Below are 22,942 nucleotides of genomic sequence, written 5' to 3'. Positions count from 1 at the left end.
AAAAATATTGTTTTAAAAGTGGTTATTAGATCAACGTTTGATTGATGTTAATGTGCTGAGGTTGTGCAGTGGAAACTATTGTTAATATAGTTAAAGATATAGTAAAATAAGAGATTAGCGCTAGTGTAAAAACAATAAGATAATTGTTAATTTTAACCAAGAGTGCTAAACAGGGGCTGCCTCTCCAGAGCCACAGAGTCTTTGTGTGTTAAACTTTTTAGATAAATTTAGCTGAGAATTTCTGCAAAAAGACTGACTTTATGTTAACAGGATTGTATTTCTATTATGTTGCGACTTGCTGTACCATGAGACTGCCAATTTTCTGTTTTCTGCTAACCTCAAGGCCAGAAGATAATGTACAAAAAATCTATGGGAAAAGACGCTCATAAACAAAAAATATACAGAGCACACCTGGTTTCGTGAAGGACAAGCTGATATAATGTTAAACTAAGTCTGTATGCTTATCTGCCCCTTAGATATGTACCAACTTAGGGTATAAAGGCTACGGTGAAAAATAAAGCAACTGCCAGACTCTGCTGCATATCCTGGTCTGGTCTCTTTCTCTCTCTCTCTCTCTCCCCCTAGCAGACTTGGCCCTATCAAGGCCAGTCCTACGTGTCTCTCTCGCCGACTCCGTTCATCCTGAGGGTTCCCCTGGATCCTGCTGGGGCTGGACCCCGGCACTAAAACACGCTTTTAATTTAACTAGGGAAAAAGTCACCTCGTTTGGGTACAGGACTTGGGGAGTGGACACTCCCTGTGGGCAGAGAAACGGACCGCCCCCCGACTCAGGCTGCCGCTGGGTGGGTGCGGCCCCCTGCCCTCAGCAGGGCTCCAGGACCGGCGCCGGGGCTGCTCTGCTGACGCCCGTCTCTGCTCCTTCCTCCCCTGCGAGAAGCATGGGCTCCCTGGTGCCCACGCCCGTGCACGAACGCCTGACATGTGGGCACCTTGGAGCAGAAGGCTGCAGGGCAGACAGCAGGGCTCAGGGAAGAGGCGTCCGGCCTCTGAACGAGCCTCTGGGCACAGCAGCTCTGACATGGTGGTGGTTCTGTTCAGCCGCTCAGTCGTGTCCAACTCTCTGTGACCCCATAGACTGCAGCACGCCAAGCCTCCCTGTCCATCACCAACTCCCGGAGTTTTCTCAAACTTATGTCCATTGAGTCGGTGATGCCATCTAACCATCTCATCCTCTGTTGTCCCCTTCTCCTCCTGCCCTCAGTCTTTCCCAGCATTGGGGTCTCTTCTAATGAGTCAGCTCTTTGCTGACTCACGAGGAATAACCAAAAAGGTGTGACCTGCACTTAAGGTTTCACGGCAAGGGGAAGGCCTGACAGATTTGCTTTGTTCAGCAGACCTAGAATTCCTATGACAGGAGCACAACCATCCCTTCTGGAAGTACAGCCCAGTGGATGGCAAATACAGCTTCCTGAAAAAGTTAAACTGAGGTGTTCAAAGAATAAAAGATGAGATGCTAGGAGCAGAAGACTTAAAAGCAGGACAGCGCTGGGGAGGAGGGGCTGGTGGTATCAGGGTGGAGAGCGGACCACCCAGCAGGCCCCTCAGGTCAGCCTCTGGCCCAGGGTGACCGCCATCTGCCCAGGACTGTGAGGAGCCCTCACCTTCTTCCACGCCATGCACACGTGGGCTGTAGGGCACACGTTTCTGTCCCCAAGGCAACGTGGCATTAAAAGATGAAGTCAATGTCATGTTTCAAGAAAGGTCATCGGAAGGAAGCAAATGTTGTCAGTAACACATTTAATTTAGGATAATTCAAACCCACAGGAATTTCTGGCCAGGGATTCTAAATATCTCTAACTGCTTCACTGGAGCTCTCCCCAAACCAATGTCTTTGCCTCCAGGGCAGTGATCAGCAGTCTGGTCTTGATGGAGATTATGGGGCTGAAGACAAATGAAGGAGGAAGAAGGCCCAGCATGAGGAGATGAGTGTCTCATCTGCCCCCAAAGGGAGCCCTCTTTAAAGCCTTAAAAAGGGCATTAAGTCAAGGCTCAGCATTCCACTCCCTGTGGTTCTGTTTTCAGAGTCTCCTCAGAGTTTTTGGTTAAAAATAAATTTGTTGCTGCACAAAGATGAGAAAAGCTGGTTATAAAACCTGTTTAACAAAAGTTAAACTTACACTGCTAGCCTCTAGACTGTCGACAAGAGTGCTCTTCAGGACACTTCCTCCGAGGCTCACGCTTCTTTGCAGTGATCTTCCATGGACTGGGTAAGGCAAAAAGGTGGGAGACAGAAGGAGGGGACACTCCTCCAAAGATGCACGATCCATGTTCCCTGACCCTGAGCGGATACACTGGTGGAAAGACTTGCTACATGAGCATGCTTTATATAGCACCAAATGACAAACTAAATATGGATCAAATACATGAGTTCATTTTGGCTTTAAATTAAGATTCTATTCTGAGACTTAAAAGAAACTAGAAAAACTGATGTTTAAATTCATCTCAATAAACTACCTTAAATGGGAATGTATTTTAAATAGGATTTACTTTAATCCATTTATCATTGGTATTACTGATTAAATACTGAGAGATTACAATGACATATTAATTGAAAAAAAAACCCTATGATTAGATATACTCCAGATGCCAGTTTTCAATTCCATCCAGAAGTCCATAAAAGAATCCATGATGATCAGTATTGTCCACATAGTATATCTTCTTGGGAAGATAGATATATTATACTCACTGACTGAAGAGCAAATCAGGTAACTAGGAAAATTCTGACTGCTGGGCGGGCCACTGCTCAATCTCTCTCTTCCAATTACCAGTCCAACTCAGGCTGCCTAAAACCCACAATTAAAACACCACTGATATAACAACTGGCAATGCTTTAGGGAAGGATTCGATAAACCATTTTGGCAATTAATACTTCAGGGATAATGGATTCATCAAAAGGTCTCCACCTCCTTTCCACACTGCATGGACTTCTCTAGTCCTTTCCCTGTGCTGACTGGCTTAAGGAATGGGTTAAGAAGCTGCAGTACACATATACAATGGAATATTAAAAAGGATGAAATCATGCCATTCGCAGCAACATGGATGGGCCTAGAGAGTGTCACACTGAGTGAAGTAAGTCAGAGAAGGAGAAGTATCCCATGACATCCCTTACATGTGGGATCTAAAAGGAAATGATACAAAGGAACTCACTTACAGAACAGAATGAGACTCAGACGTAAGAGAACACACTTACGGTTGGGGGGATGGGGCAGTTAGGGGATGTGGGAAGGACATGTCCACATGGCCACACTTCAGATGGATGACCACAAGGTCCTACTGTACAGCCCATGGAACTTTGCTCAACGTTACTTGGCAGCCTGGACAGGAGCAGAGTTTGGGGAAGAATGGATACAGGTGTATGTATGGCTGAACCCCTTCCCTGTTCATCTGAAATTATCACTAAACTGTTAATCAGCTATACCCCAATATAAAATAAAGGTTTGAAAAAAAAACCCAAAAACCAGAGTGGGCCTGGGATTGAATTCTGGCCAACCACTGAGGTGGGAGGCAGAGCCTGCTGGGGGACTTGCAGACAGACTTCTCCGGAAGACGGTGTGTGAGTGAGGCTTAGGGATGACAGGGTAGCTGGCTTGTTCGGTGGCAGCCTTCCTGAGAAAAGTGACGGGGGCAGACTGGGGACCAACCAATCCACTGAGGGGGCAGCATGGGGAGCTGCAGACACCAGGACCGAGCCCTCCAATACCAGACCTGCCTCCCTGGAGACTCTTGCTAGCTGAGATAATGAGAACAGATTTCTTCATCTGAGATAGCACTTTCTTTTTACCAAAAGCAACTTGGCACAATCCCAACCATCTTACACTGGCAGAGGAGGTGAGGAGGAGACAGCGGCTCTGCACACACCGCTGCCTGCCTGTCCATCCCGCCCCCACCCCCTTCTCTCCTCAGAAGTCATGGGGTCTGCATGTAGGGGAAGAAGAAATGTGTGGCTGTGGTTCAAGTCTAATCTCTCACATGAAGCTGGTCTAGACCAACAAAGCCCACAGTGGTCTGTCTTCTGAGTCCTCCTGCACTGTCTTCACTTTACATGGTACTGACGCACCTAAGGCCTCTCTCACTGATGAATCTTATTTTTATTTACTTTAATTATGATTTCTAACGTGCTCTCCCCTCCCCAGTTTCACTGTAAGCACCTTCAGTGAGACTGCTCTCTTATATCTGTCATATGGGTATGCCTTACATTTCAATTTCTAGAACATGACCAGGGTAGACCAGTGATGTTCAGGGTACCTGTACTTCCAGAAGTATGAGCCTGCTTTCAAATCGGTTTTCATTCATCTGACACTTTTTGTTATTTTGCTGTGATAAAGAAGAGATCAATGAATATTATAAAAATAAGTTCTATTCGTATGACAAAAGCATCTGTTCAAACTACCGTAGGGCAATGATGGATGTGTGCGTGGGTCACAAAGACGCAGGGTGGCGTCCCCAGGGGTGCGGTGAGCCTGCAGGCAGTGGACAGCTCATTACACACCCTGTTTTTATGCAGGAACTTTCAGCTCAGATAATTTTGATTTCCTGTGGTTTAGAGAGGATTCTGAACCATTTGTAAGTTTAGATCTTTGGAAACTGTATGTAATTATCACAAAGCACAGCAAAATGTCTTGCAGTTCATCAGGAATTTAGAAAAGATCATTTAATTGGCTAATGTGCTTAAATATTAGAACTTATTCACCTACACAAATCCATTTTAGAGTCTTTCTTATATTCTCTATTCTTTAACCTCAGCAAAGATATTCTTGGAAAACGACTTGGCAACAATCATAGAACATGACTAATCATGCTAAAACAAGTAAAAATTTATTTAGCACTCGGATGAATGACCAACTAAAATAGATTTCTAGAAAACTAAGTATTGGATGTCATTTATATTACCACACAAAATAAAGCATGAAAACTTTAGTATCAAAACTGCCAATTTCCTCAAGACTAAAAAATCAGAGCTTTTTTAGTCTTGAGGAAAAATTACATCACTTGGATAGAATTAGGTAAGACCTAAAGACTTCCAGGAAGCAAAGCAGAGGGAAAATCATTTCCATGAATAAACACCAACCTTCAGAATACTACTACTACTGATAAAGAAGTAAGGTCAATTCTTAAACTTCTTACTGGTTTGTGCACATTTCAGAAAAGTACTATAATAATGTCTTTTATAAATAAATGGCAAAAAGCTTAATTTGTTACCTCTCTATAGACTTAGCTGAATTTTGTATTCTTTTATTATGCAACCAGATCAGAGGCATTAACAGGAGTACATTTAAAGAAGGTAGCCTATGGATTACAAAAAGTCTTTCTGTAATACATAAAAAGGCAATAATGAGAGGAAATAAGTTCTATGACCTAATACATGATTCTTCAAAATACATCATACTTATATTGATGATGAAGAAAAATCAATTCTCAATGATTAGATTAGAAACTTTATAAGTAGATTTCACCACACTTAGGTTGACAGCTACCACTAGATTACCTTTGTTTTAATGCCTTTTTTTAAACTGCTATTTCAGCCTTTTGTTAGCTGACATCAGTAATTTATCCACCCTGGGACACTTTAAAAGATCACCTGAGCCTTGAAATCTGAAAGGCGTCACACAATTCATGGCACCAGGCACCCAAAGCAACAGATGTCTTTGCTTCAGTTTCTGGCCACTTGCTGTGAGAGAAACTGGTGGTGGTGATGATGCTAATGAAAAATTATTCTGAACTTTTCTGAGGACATGGAATATCCATGCATCGCACCAGACGGGGCTGGAACTGAAAGCAAAGGATGGGAGGCGTCTCATCACAGCTCCTGTGTCATTGGACCACTCTGGCGGCAGCGCTTGGCTCCCCCGCGAGATCGAGTCTCAGCTCTGGACCTGAACGTGTCTAGCCCTGCTCGGGCCAGGAGAAGCGATAGTCTCGGCTCACTGTGCCAGGAGGCAAGGTAAGGAAGGGCTTGCAACCACAGGCCTGCCGTTGCTGCCCCCAGCTCCCAGGACAGAGTGGGCCGCGGGGCTCTGACAGACCCACAATAGGCACAGCTGCACTCATTAGAGAGCTCGGACTACAGTCATTATCTCCTAAAATATAACCTGTTACCTGGAAAATGACGGGCTTTCTCTTGAAAATTTGTCTACCCCCCACAAATTAAGAAAGACATGAAATTTTGAATAATAAAGGGGGCATTCTGTTTCTAGGTTCACAGCAGATCTCTGCAGAGAGCTAGACTTACTCTGTCTCTATTTTTGCTCAACTTTTCAGTTTTAAGTTACGGCTGCACCATAAAGGAAAAGTAATTAATTGGTGTTGCAGCCTAACCCATATGCCACCAGAACAGGACGGAACGCAGATCCAACATGTCTCCATATGCCTCCTCACTTCTGAGTCCTCACCCCCGCTCTTCAGAGACATGCTCTTTGTGCAGGCAGACAGCTCCTCTTCTAATCTATTATGCCAGTACATTCTATTTTTGTTGCAATTTTTAGTTATCATTTTTAATCTAAGCTACATATGTAATACTTTGAAGAGTCAAATGGCTCTACAAGGCTTGTTATGAAAAATAGTTCACACGGCCCCACCCTCCACTTCCTGCTCTCCACCAGCAACCACTTTCAATTCTTTTCACCATTTTTTTTTCCTCCCTTTTATAGCTCTAGCTTATGTTGCCACGTCCTGATTTTTCTAGAGAGGACTACTCACTGATTTCCAAGATGGAAGCTGAAGACCAGCTCTGCTGCCCACTGCCACCCCACTCCTCCCCAGGCAAAGTCTCCCACCCACCTTCTCACGGGACTTGGTCGTGATTAACGGTCAACACCTACAGGACAGGGTGCAGAGAAGCTCCCGGCCTGGCTCACTGACAGGGTTCATGAATACCTTTCTGTCTTTTCCTGTACTCTCTTGGTTTTTCTTTGAGGTTACCATCGTCCTAGGTTTTAATGGTTTCATTTTTATGAAGTTATCACTAATTCAAACTTAAAACTCTCCTTTAGCTGTGCAAATTTCTCAATTTGTTTAATATACTAGTTATTCTTTCAACTTTATAGAGAAAACTTTCTGGAACCTTCTGACTTGCTCCAATCCGGGCTGGCGGCTGCTCTTCGGATCTGCTGACGAGGGTGCTTTACATGCTCTGAGGATTCCCCACACCACCCTTCTGCAGAGTTCTTCTGTCACACTCTGCCCCCTGCTCTCGAATGTTCTCTGTCCTTGGTGTCTGCCCTCATGTTTGTGGGGCATGTCCTCCAGAGGATTCTGAGAATGGGTGCATGGGAATACACTTGTTTGAATCTTGCTTGTCTGAAAGTCACCGTATTCTACCCTCACACTTAATTAGCTTGGTGGGGGACTGATTCTAGGTTGGAAGTAACTTCCTCTCAGAGCTTTGAAGGAATTCCTCCACTGCCTTACTTCTGGTGTTGCCATGCAAAATCTATAGCTATTTTAATTCCCGATCCTTTGTTGGAAATCTTTCTTTTTCCCCAACTCTCTGTGTCTGTGGGATAGCTCTCTGTCCCCCGAGTTCTGGTGGCTCTGTAGCGGGGCTTACGCCACGAGCCGAGCCTCCCAGGACGGCAGCTGCCGGAGCCCTGTCCTGGCCAGGGCCGCGGCTGACCACACCTCCGCAGGGGACCCTCGCTCACTCGCAGGCAGGCCTGCCTCGGGCCCCTGTGGCTCAGTCTCACGGCTCCTGTCCTGGGCCCTGGTGAGCGCGAAGTTCTGTTTGTGCCCTCCGAGTGTCTCTGGCAGGTATGAGGGCAATGCTCAAAATTCTTCAAGCTAGGCTTCGCAGTACATGAAGCAAGAATTTCCAGATGTACAAGCTAGATTTAGAAAGGAAGAGGAACCATAGACCAAATTGCTAACATCCGATGGAACACAGAAAAAGTAAGGGAATTCCAGAAAAACATCTACTTCTGCCTTCATTGACTATGCTAATTAAAGCCTTGACTGTGTGGATCAAAACAAACTGGAAAATTCTTAAAGAGATTGGAATACCAGACCACCTTACCTGTCTCCTGAGAAACCTGTATGCAGGTCAAAAAGCAAGAGTTAGAACCTGACATGGAAAAACCGATTGGTTCAGAATCAGGAAAGGAGTACGTCAAGGCTGTATGTTGTCACCCTGCTCATTTAACTTCTATGCAGAGTACATCATGAGAAATGCCGGGCTCGATGAAGCACAAGCTGGAATCGAGATTGCCAGGAGAAATATCAATAACTTCAGATATGCAGATGACACCACCCTTATGACAGAAAGCAAAGAGGAACTAAAGAGCTGCTTGATGAAGGTGAAAGAGGAGAGTGAAAAAGCTGGCTTAAAACTCAACATTCTAAAAATGAAGATCATGGCATCTGGTCCCATCATTTCGTGGAAAATAGATGGGGAAACAGTGACAGACCTTATTTTCTTGGGCTCCAAAATCACTGCAGAGGGTGACTGCAGCCACGAAATTAAAAGACATTTGCTCCTTGGAAAAAATGTTATGATCAACCTAGACAGCATATTAAAATCCAGAAACATTACTTTGCCGACAAAGGTCTGCCTAGTCGAAGCTGTGGTTTTTCCAGTGTTCGTGTATGGGTATGAGAGCAGGACCATAAAGAAGGCTGAATGCAGAAGAACTGATTCTTTTGAACTGTGGTGTTGGAGAAGACTCTTGAGAGTCCCTTGGAGAGTAAGGAGAACCAACCAATCAATCCTAAAGGATATCAACCCTGAACATTCACTGGAAAGGCTGATGCTAAAGCTGAAGCTCCAAGACTTTGGCCACCTGATGTGAAGAGCCAACTCATTGGAAAAGACCCTGATGCTGAAAAAGATTGAAGACAGGAGAATAAGGGGATGACAGAGGATGAGATGGTTGGATGGCCTCACCGATTCGATGGACATGAGTCTGAGTTGGTGACGGACAGGGAAGCCTGGCATGCTGCGGTTCATGGGGTCAGACACGACTGAGTGACTGAACCACAACATGTCTTCAGCTCCACCTTCACCCTGCTCCTAAGTTCCCACTGCTCCTGAGCTTCTAGAAGGTTTTACCATCTCACTCAAGATGCTTCTTGGTTTTTCCCTACTGTTGCCTTAGCATTCAGCTTTCTTAGGCTGCTGCGTTAGCTTCCACTTCACATCTGCTTTCCAAGCAACAAAATCCTGTTGCTGTTGCCTTCTCTACTGTTCCTTATTCCTAGAGGGTTTATCTCTAATGACTTTCACTGTCCTTGGAGTGGAGTTTAGGAGGGAGCAAAGCTAACTGCTTGCATTAGAGCTGCCGCCATCAAATGAGAGTTCCACTCTGCTCTCGGGCACGTGAGAGAAGCACCCCGAGTGAGTGTGGGGTGACCTCTGCCCTCCAGAGCAGAGGATGCTGTTTTAACCTGCAGACGAGGCGCCGAGGCCCCAGGAAACTGGGTCCTACAGTCACACAGACAGACACCACGCCATTACCGCATCTGTGAGCCGTGAATAATTATCCCTCAGAGGTTTTACGGCCCCCATCTCAGCAGCCTTACTCTGCCATCTCAGCACCCTTTCAGCCACATCCAGACCCCTTTCTGTGAGGCCTCACAGTTACAGCCTCTTCCAGTGGGCAGCGGAATTCTTCATATTAGAATATCGTGCTGAATTAGCTATAAAATGTGATAAATATTTTAGTTCTTGTGAAGGTGACTTAAAATTTTTAAAAAACCAGATTTTTTTTTTTGGTAGTTGATATGTACTAGCTATATGCTTTTGAGTAATGTATACAAAAGGCATTGGCGGTTATCAATACAACATAATTTAAATATAATTTGTACAACTTTTAAAAACAATTGGTAAAATAACTATTTAATTTTCAAGAAATACTTAAAACTGAAAAAGCAGCTCGGTCTGTTTAAAGTATTTTATTCTATGGTTGGTTATGATAATCGTTACATTTTAGAAGACAGCACAGGCTTTGACAAAAAAGGAGAAAAGAATGAAAATTTAGGATTCAGTTTACTTTAAACTGATACTACGTCACCTTGTTCCCAACCCAGTATAATACAGATGACAGGCTTAAAATATTACTAAATTATAATAATCAAAATATTTTTGATGAAATATTTCATTTTAGTCCATAATGATTTTAAGAACTTTATAGAACTAGGCACTAAAAGGGGCTTCACAAATGAGGCATTTTAGAGGAAAATTAAGAATAAAAAGAAAACTGTCCTTAAAATACTTACAGATTCTTTTCTGCCCATAGTTTTGCTGTGTGAGCGCGATCGGGAGATGTTGCTGAAAAAGGAATCCTTCTTAGCAGCAGATGAAGGTGGGGAGCCGGTGAACTCTCTCCCTCCAGGCAAACTCTCAATGCTCGGAGAGGAACTGATGTTTTTAGAACTTTGTCCTAGAAGAAAAATTCAGTAGCAATAATGAAACACTAGATGCTTTCACTGCTACCGAATTTACTGCTTTTAATAAATGATCAATATTATGATACTTCTTTATGCACACCATCAACATAATGATTCCATGGAGTATTAAGATGCATGCATTTTTATGTATCAGAATAGCTGCCCATTTTTTTTAAACAATGAAGGACCACTAGAGTTTTCTACAAATTATTTATACTACAGTGGTCTAAGTGTGTACACATATTACAAAAATGAAAAAAAAAAATCCAATTTCAGAAATCATGGATTAAATGACCGGATTCTCCCTTACTGATGTTATCACCCTTAATAATAGAAAGTGAAAGTCACTCAGTCTGACTCTTTGCGACCCCATGGACTATACAGTCCATGGAATTCTCCAGGCCAGAATACTGGAGTGGGTAGCCTTTCCCTTCTCCAGGGGTTCTTCCCAACCCAGGGATGGAACCCAGGTCTCCTGCATTGTAGGTGGATTCTTTCCCAGCTGAGCCACAAGGGAAGCCCAAGAATATTGGAGTGGGTAGCCTATCCCTTCTCCAGTGGATCTTCCCGACCTAGGAACCAAACCAGAGTCTCCTGCTTTGCAGGTGGATTTACCAACTGAGCTACCAGGGAAGCCCTTCTATTATTAAGCCCGTCTTAATAATAAGAAGCCAGAAACAATTATGTGGTGATTATATTATTAGTAAATTGGAAAAATAAATCCTCCACCGGGTTTTCTAAAGCGCCTCTTTCATTTTCATTGTTTGCAAACAGGGACACTGCTACCCCCAGCCCAAGGGAGCAGCATCTGGAGAGGGGCGGGTGTGGGCTCACAGGGCCGTGTCCAGACTGGTCCAGGGGAGCATCTGGGACTCCCCAAGGGCCTTCCCCACAGGCTCCCAGGCAGGAGCATGGGCTCCACAAGGTCCTGCTGGGAGCGGAGCACAAGTGAACAGGACCGGCTGCAGCCAGAGCCACGCAGGGCTCGAGGGTCCCACGGGGACACTTCTGGAAGGCTGTGATGGGGACTTAAGGACCTGGCACAGCGCCCGGCGTGCACTCACTCCTTCATTCGTTCATGGGCCCACGGTAACTGAGGGCCTCATAATAAGCACCAGACACTCAGGGGACAGAGACACAGCTGAAATGAAACTGTCAGAAATCCCACTCCCCAAGGTGCTCAGTTTCCAGTGAGGGGAGACAGACACAGACATTCAAAACACGCGCACGGTTTTACACGGCATCACACGGCAGAGAACATGGTGGGCACAGATAAAGCAGAAAAGGGGACTGAGAGTGTCTGAGGAAGGTGTGGAGTTTGAAACAGGATGGTCAGGAAAGGCATCACTGAGAACTAAGATGCAGGACGTTTGGGCAAAAACTCAGAGAAGGGAAAGTACCAGCTTTGCAGATAATATGAAGGGACAGCAGGTGCCAAGGCCGCAAGCAGGGCCTCAGTGGTTTGGAGGATCAGCAGAGTAGCCAGTGTGGCTAAAGCTCAGCCTGGGGGAGCGGGCTGAGGTCTGGGAGCCAGTAGGGCGTCCTGGCAGCAGGGGGATCTGTAGAGTTTTGATGAGTTTTACTCTGAGAAGGGAAGCGAGTGGAAGCAGCTAGAGGATTTGGGCAGGGGCATGACATGGCTTGACTTAATTTTCAAAGGATACCTCTGACAGGTGCGTTGGGAACAGTTTAAGGGTGGGAGAGAGTGAAAAAAAAAAAAGGCAGGGAACAATTTTGCCACTGCAAAAATCCAAGTCAGCCAACTGATCGTAGCGTAGTGGTGAGAAGTGGTCAGATTCCACACAAAACTGACTAGATTTACCGATAAACCCACTAAGGGTATGAGAGGGGGAGAGGGATCACGTGTGACTGCAAATGCTCTAAAATTAGACAGTGGTGAGAGCCGAGCACCTCCCATCCCAATGCCTAGAGTTGGTTTTCTTGTTGGGTTTTTTTTTTTTAGTGACTTCCCTAAACTAATTCTGTAAAGTCTATATTCCTGAATTTGTGTGCCCCTGAAGTCTTTGCTCGGTTAGCTAAGGGGTCAGGTAAGGGACAGGAATTCCCTTTCCTTAAACACCTTGGACCAGCCATCTCTGAGCCCCTGCTGGGAGCTCTGTGCCTGCGTTGAGGCAGTTTACAATTCAGATCCAGTCTTCCTTCTTGTCTATGCAGAGACTCAAGTTCATCTGACAAAGAGAATGTTTCTTAGGTCACCCCTGGGCTTGTGACCAGTCCTGCATGTGTGTGGCCTTCTAGGTTCCTAGGAACATACTGGAGCTCTCCAAAACCTCCAGTGGACATCCCATTCCTTAGATTTCCCTTTTAGGTTTCTTGCTAGCCTCTGGTTTTCCTGTTAAGCTTCTGGTCAGTCTCTGGTTTGCTCCATTTCCGCCTTGGGCAGCTGTGATGGTCAGTATTTCTGATGGATGCTCTGTGGATAAGGTTTTTCCCTAAGTGAGTTCTGATTAAAGTCAAGTAAAGACAAGCCCTAAGAGCAAGATTTCTTTTTTGGGAGCTGCTGGAACTAGTGACCATTTACTGGGGATGGGACTTCCAGGGTGTTCCAGATTCATCCTTTTCCCCCAGTGGTTGCAAGGCTGCTGGTCAACGAAGACTATGGCAGATCTGGGGGAGGGGGAGGGTGGAAACAGGGAAAGTTAAAATGGTACAAAGCATGCTATTATTTCTAAGATTGAGCCATTTTTGTCTTGAATAGATGCTCCTCACATTGACTCAGTCCTTTAATCGTTAGAGTTCTGAACAAGTTGACTTTGGTGTTTCTGCCATTACTGCTGTTTTACTTATGGAGAAACAGATTTTTGCAGAGGTCCTTCTTCTGTTATTCCAAAAGTCCACCCCTCTGCAACTTACTTTTTGGACTTGCTTGGTCATAAAACTTTATCTTTGATTTGTATAAAAATCAGCCTTACCCTTTTTAAGGAATGTGAGGAAAAAAAATTTGTAGTGTTCCTAACTACTTAGCGTTTTTCTAATTGTTCACCTTTGTAAACAAAATGACAACTCTCTAAAGAGGTACATCTTTTAGGTAAGTTAATTATTTTTATAAGATAAATTTATATATGTACAACTGCTATGTCTAATGGCATGTCCATTCTAATTTAGATAAATGGTTCCAAATTGCTTTCTCCTAGGATTTTAACATGGGCTTCCTGGAGAGCTCAAACGATAAAGAATCTGCCCACAATGCAGGAGACCTGGGTTCAAGCCCTGGGTCGGGAAGATCCCCTGGAGAAGGGCATGGCAACCCACTCCAGTATTCCTGCCTGGAGAATTCCATGGACAAAGGAGCCTGGTGGGCTACAGTCCATGGACTCACAAAGAGTCCACGACTGAGTGACCAACACACACACACGGGATTTTAACATAAATATATGTGTATAATATATATTTATACACAAGCGTAAAAGTAACATGATGCATTAAATTTTTATTTATTTGGTTAATCTGATGGAAGGAGGGCTTCATTATGTTAGTTAAGGTTTCTTAATAACTAGTGAGGGTGAATATCTTTAAAAAAACAGTCTTAACATATCAATATAGGCCATCTGAAGGTCATATGTGAATTATCTCTGCTAGTTTTATTTTAAAAAACTGTCTAATGGAGTTCTTCATGCACTGGAGAAGGAAATGACAGCCCACTCCAGTATTCTTGTCTGGAGAATCCCAGGGACGGGAGCCTGGTGGGCTGCCGTCTATGGGGTCACACAGAGTTGGACACGACTGACGTGACTTAGCAGCATTGGAGTTCTTCCTAAATTCTAGAACATAGCCCATTTGTGTATATGTGTGTGTGTCTACGTTTTCTTTTTCTATTCTGTTTTCAGGGTCCTGCAAGGAGGGCATTTCTTACCCAAGATGATAGAGTGGGAAACAATTTAAGTATGTGCTATAAACCTAGGCTTTTCTTTTTCCTTTTATGAATATTTTCTCTTTGTTCCTTGGAACTGCACTCCTTAAGAAGCTTTTACTGCCCTGGGGGGTGGAAGATAATGCTAAAACAGAAGGAATGTCTGCTCAGCTTTGAGTTTCAAATTACTTCTAAAAGTCCACAGACAAAAAGGAATCTAAGACACCAAAGCATTCTGATTCACAAGAACATGTCTTTTTCACAAAATTAAATGAAAAACTTTCCATCTTTTCCCAAGTTTATACAACCAAATTTATCTGTCCCTTCAGAATTTGGGTCATTCGCCTTTAACACTTGCTGGTGCTGGTGACTTTTTAAAGTTATTACTGTAACGGCACTTTTAGATGTTTTCCTATGTTAATTCCTCTATTAACATTAAGTAATCCTACTTCTTCCTGGGTCAAATTTGAGAATTCATATCTTCCCACACAAAGCCATGGCAGGTGGAATAAAGCCTATGCCCTTCATCTCTAGGGTCTGTAAGTGTGCTAGTTTACATGGCAGAAGAAACGCTGTAGGAGTGATTTAAGAACCTGGGAAGCTGAGCTGGGAAGAGTGTGCTGGGTGACCATGGTGCGTTAGTGTGAACAGGGGTCCTTAAGTGAAACAGGAAAGCAGAAGAAGGGTCAGAGATGTGACTACAGAAAACGAGGCAGCTGAAGACAGAGAGAGCTGATGTGCTGGTGCTGGCTTTGAAGATGGAGAAAGGGATATGAGTCAGTGAGAGTCCGAGAGAGCTGGGAAGGGCCCTCTGCTGACAGTCGGTGAAGAAATGGGGACCCTGGTTCTACAGTCACTAGGAACCAAATACTGCAAACAGCACAAACGATTCTCCCCCAAAGGTCTCCTGATACATTGGCTTTAGCTTGGTGAGACCTAAATCAGACCTCTGATCTCCAGAGTTGTTAAATAAGTTGGAAATTCTCATTATTACTCCTTTATCTTTCTTTTTTCTTTTTTAAATTATACTCTACTTATGATCTCTAGATGGCAGAGGAACCATCTTTAGATGGTGAGGAACCAGAGACCAAACTGCCAACATCTGCTGGGTCATGGAACAAGCAAGAGAATTTCAGGAAAACATCTGTTTCTGCTTCATTGACTAGGATAAAGCTTTTGAGTGTGTGTATCACAACAAACTGTGGAAAATTCTGAAAGAGATGGGAATACCAGACCCTCTTACCTGCCTCTTGTGAAACCTGTATGCAGGTCAAGAAAAAACAGCTAGAACCGGACATGAAACAACAGACTGGTTCAAAATTGGGAAAGGAGTATGTCAAGGCTGTATATTGTCAACCTCATGATGCAGAGTATATCATGAGAAACGCTGGGCTGGATGAAGCACAAGCTGGAATCAAGATTGCTGGGAGAAATATCAATAACCTCACATATGCAGATGACACCACCCTTATGACAGAAAGTGAAGAAGAACTCTTGATGAAAGTGAAAGAGGAGAGTGAAAAAGTTGGCTTAAAGCTCAACATTCAGAAAACTAAGATCTTGGCATCCGGTCCCATCACTTCATGGCAAATAGATGGGGAAACAATGGAAACACTGACAGACTTTGTTTTCTTGGGCTCCAAAATCACTGCAGATGGTGACTGCAGCCACAAAATTAAAAGATGCTTGCTCCTTGGAAGAAAAGTTATGACCCGCCTAGACAGCATATAAAAAGCAGAGACATTACTTTGCCAACAAAGATCCGTATGGTCAAAGCTATGGCTTTTCCAATAGTCATGTACAGATGTGAGAGTTGGACCATAAAGAAGGCTGAGCACCAAAGAACTGGTGCTTTTGAACTGTGGTGCTGGAGAAGACTCTTGAAAGTCCCTTGGACTGTAAGGAGATCCAACCAGTCCATCCTAAAAGAAATCAACCCTGAATATTCATTGGAAGGACTGATGCTGAAGCTGAAGCTCCAATACACTGGCCACCTGATGCGAAGAGCGATTCATTGGAAAAGACCCAGATGCTGGGAAAGATTGAAGGCAGGAGAAGAGGACGACAGAGGAAGAGATGGTTGGATGGCATCACTGACTCAATGGACACGAGTTTGAGCAAGCTCCGGGAGTTGGTGATGGACAGGGAGGCCTGGTGTGCTGCCGTCCATGGGGTCACAGAGAGTCAGACATGACTGAGGGATTGAACAGTAACAATGATTTCTAGAATCTCATCATTTGACATGATAGTTCAGATTCTAAGTTACTCTAAAATACCAGGTAGAATCATTTACATTTTATTATCCTCTTAGAAAACTTTAGAATTTTGTGGACTACAACTCCTCCCTCCTTCCAATTTATCTTCCAAAGTGAAAAAAACATAGTTGTAAATAATTATATATATCAAACCTTATAAACTTTTAGTTTTTTTGATTACTGTCTGAAAATAAGGTTGGGGGCATCTCTATCTATCAGACATTTATAATATAAAAGTGAAGTTCCATCAAAATTATTGGGAAAAACTTCCATTTAAAAGAAATTACAAACATTATTTGGCTTCCCAGGTGGCGCAGTGTTAAAGAACCAGTCTGCCAATGCAGGACAGACACAAAGGAGGCAGTTTCAGTCCCTGGGTCGGGAAGATACCCTGAAGTAGGAAATGGCAACCGACTACAGTATTCTTGCCTGGAAAATTCCATGGACAGAGAAGCCTGGCAGCTATAGTCCACGACGTGGCAAAAAGTCAGACAGGACCGAGTGCGTGCGCATGCACACACACACACACACAGACATTATCAAGGAAAAAAATCTTAAGAAGCGATCCCTATCATAGAAATCAACTGTTTCCATGTTGAAACTATAATAAAATCAAGAAAACTTGGATTCTAGATTTTATCTGTGCTATAGCTGTGTGCCATTCCTGAACCTTTACTATATGCATACTTCCCTAGTCTGTCGACCCAAAGAAGAAATCAGAAAATTAAAATACACCTCAGCAAAGTGATGTTTACAAAATGTGAGTCCATGCACATGTATGGACCTTTACACGCTATATCATTTGATCCTAATGACATCATGAGAAAACTGAGGCTTACAGAGTTTAATCAACTTTATGCCCAGGAAACAGTGTTTAAATATATAGCTAGCAGTATCATATGGTTTGTCCAAACTTAAAAGACTAAACCAACACGTTATTGCATTTCTGTATCAGAGAGGGTGACTCTAAGGAGCCATTCTATTTGGGGGAGTGACTGAGGCCTGTCTACTCTGTTGCTAGGATATATATACACATTTTGAAATGCTTTTTCCTGGAAATACAAATGGATGGTCAGGTCTCTTGTATTCAATTAGAGTGCTCCTGCTTATATGACAGACCGGACTTCAGGAAGGGTGGGGGCTGCGGCCATCACAGCTCCCCTGTTGGGTGGTGCGTGGCGGGGCGACAGTCGGCCTCTGCTGACGTTCCCTGTGGAAGACCTTCAGGGGCTGACTGCACAGCCGCTGATCGACAGAAACCGCATGCGAGCCACGCGTGTTGCTTTAATTTTCTAGTACCCATAGGCAAACACTAAAGACCAGTAAAATTAATTTAAATAATTATTTTACTTAACCAAACATATCCAAACTATGATCATTACAACAGGTCATCAAAATAAAACAACTGAGATGTTTCACACTCATTTTCTCAAAGTAGGTCTTGAAAACCCAGTGCATACTCAAGTGCTCCAAGGCCCCGGCAGCTAGCAGACCCCACACTGGACAGTGCAGGTATAACACACTTAACGCTGTAAATTTCCAGAGCTTTTCACAACGTGTAGACTGCTACATAAAATAACCGTCATAACAAATAAGCTATCAATATATCCAGGCAAAATCTTCCGAACATCTGCTTTAACAAATCAGCTTATCAGTCATTTACTGTGTGGGAATATGTATCCAGTTACCCAATCCAGAGAGAATTTGAAAGTTCTGTTCTCCGTAAGTTTCTTTCGTAGCTTTTATTCTGCCTGGCAAAGTACCTTTTCAGAGATAACATTAAGTCAGCTCTTCCCAGAATTTATCTCAGAATGATCAAATTCCAAACTGGTGGTAGTATTAATAAAGTACTGTGTAGCGTGTATCGCACATAAAAGCCGTGTACGAAAACACATTTCTCCTCTGTTACAGAAACTGGCTAACGCTTCTGTGCCCTGTGAGAACGGAAACATCTAGATCTGACGAAGCTGGAGTCACCAGCATGTGAGACGGAGGAAAGGGCCATCAGCCTCCCCGCCCTTCCCAGGCCTGGCACAATGCCGGGCAGATGGAGGAGACGTTTCTCCAGCCAGGCCTCTCCAGACAGCCCCCGGGCCGAGGCGACGGGACCGACAGGCCGGCAGCCCATAGGCTGCACAGCATCCTGACTGACAGGAGCGACACTGCACGCCTGGAGACACACCGTTCACCACGCAGAGCCGGCCTGGATGCCCGCGGGACCGAGCCGCTGCTTCTCTCAGAGGCCTGCGGCCCCTGTGGCTTCCTCTCTGCAGACAGCCCCCAGCTGAAAAGAACCGCTCTGCCAACAGCATGCCCCTTCCCAGAATAGCTGCTCCCGGGGCTGGTGTGGGCCTACAGAGGCCGGGCCGGGCGGGTCTCACGATGGCCTCTGAGGGCCGCCCTGGTCTCAGGGTCCCAGCATCAAGGGCACGGAGGTCACCCCTGCCCTCAGCTCAGAGCTGCTGCTTTGACTCCTCATGGATTGAGGGCGCTCCTTAGGGCACTCCCCTAAAAGCGTCCTACGAAGGCCTGAAGTCCTGACCCAGAATGGCTTTTCCTAATTACACGGTAAGTCACTCTTGAATATACTAAATATCCTCAAGTCACAGCAGGCATGCGCAGTCTTTCCTTCAAACGTCGGGGAACAAGCCCTATGTGGACTGACCATAGGAAATGTGTCTAGAAAGTCTGCCGGCCCCAAGGATGTGGGGATGGCCACAGGAGATCGTAAGCAGCTCCTTAAACACCAGCTCAGGGGAGACGAGGACTTGCACACACCGACTAACCTGCACCCTGGCCAACGAAAGCACAGAGGGACCATCAGATCCTGTCTCAGGCCATCGGGTGGGAGCTACACCTGAAGGGTGGCGGCTGGTGGTTCAGGGAGGGTCACTTTTCAGCAGGAGACAGTATTTCCGAGGCAGGCTACCGGGAACATCTAGATGAGACAAAGCCTGATCGACCCCACTGGGCTCCCTGCCATCTGTGCGGCACTGAAAGGAACGCCGCCACCAGCGTGAGCAGCGCGGGATGAGCCCAGCAGGGCGCCCTCTCCCCTGAAGGTGATCTCGCTGGCTGTGCTGGGGAGCGGGGGCGCAGGCGGGGGGCCGGGAGCACACACGCTCCTTTCGGAAGCTGCTGGCACCCTCGGTGTGCCCCGTCCTCCTGGTCACCCGGCTCCGGGGCAGGGAGGGAGGCAGGGCGGGGTGAGGCAGGGCCGCTGGGCCTGGCTGCTCCAGTCAGCAGCCCCGGGAGGACTGCAGGCTGGAAGCAGGGACCTGGCCTCAGGATGACCGGAGCTGGGCTCGATGAGGTGCCTCCTGCACTGGCCCCGTGAGAGATCATGGGGCTTCAGCTAAAGCTGGGGTGCTCCTGGGCGATGCACGAGAGGCTTGCCAAGCAGAATCCCTCAGATCCACACCTGCTGAGCCGGACACAGCTGGGTCCAGTCTGACTCAGCTGCTGTCTAGCCATGGGGCCCTCCAGTCCCTGAGCCTCCACAGGCCGCAGTCTCCTCCCCGGGGAGGCGAACCCCTCACGCATGCTGGGTGCCCACGGTGGACACGTGGGACGCGCTCAGCCTGGTCCGAGTGTCTGCGACGGACTCAGCACACGCAGACCACCTGCAGCACGCCAGGCACCCCCGACCCATCGCAGGCAGCGTGGGCCACCCTCCAGCCTCAGACCCGGGCGCTCTCCTGGATGGGCCACGGCCACCCTGCTAGGGGGGCGCCCACAGACCTGGGGCGCTCTCCTGGACGGGCCACGGCCACCCTGCTCGAGGGGCGCCCACAGACCTGGGGCGCTCTCCTGGACGGGCCACGGCCACCCTGCTCGGGGGGGCGCCCACAGACCTGGGGCGCTCTCCTGGACGGGCCATGGCCGCCCTGCTCGGGGGGCGCCCACAGACCTGGGCACTCTCCTGGACGGGCCACGGCCGCCCTGCTTGGGGGGCGCCCACAGACCTGGGCGCTCTCCTGGACGGGCCACAGCCGCCCTGCTCGGGGGGCGCCCACAGACCTGGGCGCTCTCCTGGACAGGCCACAGCCGCCCTGCTCGGGGGGCGCCCACAGACCTGCGCTAACGGGCTCCGAGTGCACGCTGCTCTGAAATGTTTAACAAACCTTCTGGGTCCCACGGGCTACGTGTCGATGGAGCTTATCTGTCAAGAGCTGAGTTCACTGAAGGAGCTTCTCTGGCATCAGTGGGGACCTCGATTACAGGCTGGCCAGAGAGAGGAGAGGAGGGAGGGGATGAACGTGAAGCTCTTACGATGCCCGATGCGTGATATTCTCCTGACTTGTCTCTCACTAAACTCAACAGGAAACAAGGACACGGGATGAGCGGTGCTCCTAAACGGCAGGCAGAACCCCATAAACCTGAGACCAGCTCGGGGTCTGGACACAGGACACGCAAAGGCAACACATTCAGGAGGCTGGGGATTCTCGCGGTCACTGCTGGGAGGCCTGGCTCAGAGGAATGGGAAGGGCAAGGGCTCAAGGAAGCCCAGCGCTACAGTCACAGAAAGGCGGTCACCTGAACGTCACACGGTGACCCGGAGAAGACAGGACGCAACTGGTCCCTGCCTGGTGACCCTGTACGACCTCACAGACCTGAGACAGACAGCAAGAGGGCTCTGGTCTGTGCATTAAAAACATACATGTTGGTGCCGCAAGAGGGCAAAGGGCCCGCAGCGCCTGCAACCAACCCGGTTCTAGCCTGGGCAGAGACGTTGGGTGCCATCTCCTCCAGGGCTGGTGTGCAAAAGTGCAGACGTGGGATTTCAGATCGTCAGAAGACATTATTAAGACAAGACACAGGTGTGGAGTTGTTGCCTTCACACAACTGACTCTGACAACCAAAGAGGTGCTTGAGAAAGGCACTAACGACCCCACCACCATAACAGCCCCCTGAGCAGGCACACACCCTCCAGGCCTTACTATGGACAGGTTTGGGGGTACCGCCCCCCACCACCCTGGAAGCAGCTGTCCTTTCTCTCTCTTTACAGATGAGAGGCTAAGCAGCCTCCATGGGGCATCCAGCAAGGCAGTGACTAAGGCAGGATTCCAACCCCTGCCTGACTCCAGAGCCCATGCTAAGCAAAGATTCATCATCCTGCTCCCCTAGAAAGGGCTGTAGTAAGTGCCACTTCAAATGAAAGAAACATGGAATGAGGTCTTCTGATGGCAAAGGGCTAACTCTGACCTTGCTCTCTATCCAAAAACAACTCATTCATTCAATGTCTTTTGGAGTAAGTCTTCCCCAAAAAGAGGTGTGTTCTAGTTAACTGATGAGTCTCCTCAATTTGTTTTACATATTCTGTCTTCCTCTGTCTTCTTAAAGCGATTACTTAGAAGGCAATGGGACTGCTTGTTCCGCTTCAGGACTCTCATTTTCAACAACCGTCAGAGGGGCCGACACGCGGCCATCTTCCAGGACAGCCTTTTGGCTTTGCAGCCCTCACCCGTGCGTGGGAGCACTCTCTGTCCTGCCCACCATGTCCTGCCTGAGTGGACCTGACCCCCCTCTGCTTTGTCCCACCCACCTGCTGCTTGTCACCTGCACTGCACAGATTTTGCTTTCATCTTGAGCATCCACAGTGAAGTCATCTCCAGACATGAGCTGTTATCATATTCATGTGAGGTACATGTTACTCCTTAGTTTAAAATCTTTTTTCTTTCTCCTAGAAGGAGTTACAAGAAACTTAACAATGGATACCTGTAGTGAAATGGCTGGCAAAAAGAAGTGGGAGGAGAAGAAGAAGCTTTTTTTTTTCCCCTTTAGTTAACTGGGATTGTCTAATGTTACATGCACTTTAGTTTTACATTAACAGTGGTTAAGTTGGAAGGGAGAATTTTTATCCTCTTCAACCTTTTTTTATTAAACAAAGAAATAAATCCCTATGTTCACAGCAGCACTATTTACAATAGCCAAGACATGGAAACAATCTAAAATGTCCATCCATGGATGAATAAGTAAAGAAGATGTGATACATGCATACAATGGAACTATGCCAGATAGCCACGATAGTGTGATCACTCACCTAGAGCCAGACATCCTGGAGTGTGAAGTCAAGTGGGTCTTAGGAAGCATCACTACAAACAAAGCGAGTGGAGGTGATGGAATTCCAGTTGGGCTATTTCAAATCCTAAAAGATGATGCTGTGAAAATGCTACACTCAATATGCCAGCAAATTTGGAAAATTCAGCAGTGGCCACAGGACTGGAAAAGGTCAGTTTTCATTCCAATCCCAAAGGAAGGCAATGCCAAAGAATGTTCAAACTACCACACAACAGTATTCATCTCACATGCTAGCAAAGTAATGCTCAAAATTCTCTAAGCCAGGCTTCAACAGTACATGAACCGTGAACCTCCGGATGTTCAAGCTGGATTTAGAAAAGCCAGAGGAAACCAGACT

General features: G+C 46.3%; 1 protein-coding gene across 1 annotated transcript in view; it reads right to left on the bottom strand.

Annotated features, from left to right (window-relative positions):
- Positions 1 to 22,942, bottom strand: part of TBC1D5 (TBC1 domain family member 5) — a 567,048-nt gene that overhangs the window by 37,658 nt on the left and 506,448 nt on the right. Inside the window, exon 19 of the mRNA XM_061167253.1 lies at positions 10,228 to 10,391. Coding sequence (XP_061023236.1) covers positions 10,228 to 10,391 — 164 coding nt within the window. The remainder of the gene's footprint in view (positions 1 to 10,227; positions 10,392 to 22,942) is intronic.

This window comes from Dama dama, chromosome 19 (assembly GCF_033118175.1).
Source record: "Dama dama isolate Ldn47 chromosome 19, ASM3311817v1, whole genome shotgun sequence".
In the NCBI taxonomy this organism is placed as follows: Eukaryota; Metazoa; Chordata; class Mammalia; order Artiodactyla; family Cervidae; genus Dama; species Dama dama.
This window is presented reverse-complemented; position numbering and strand designations above follow the sequence as displayed.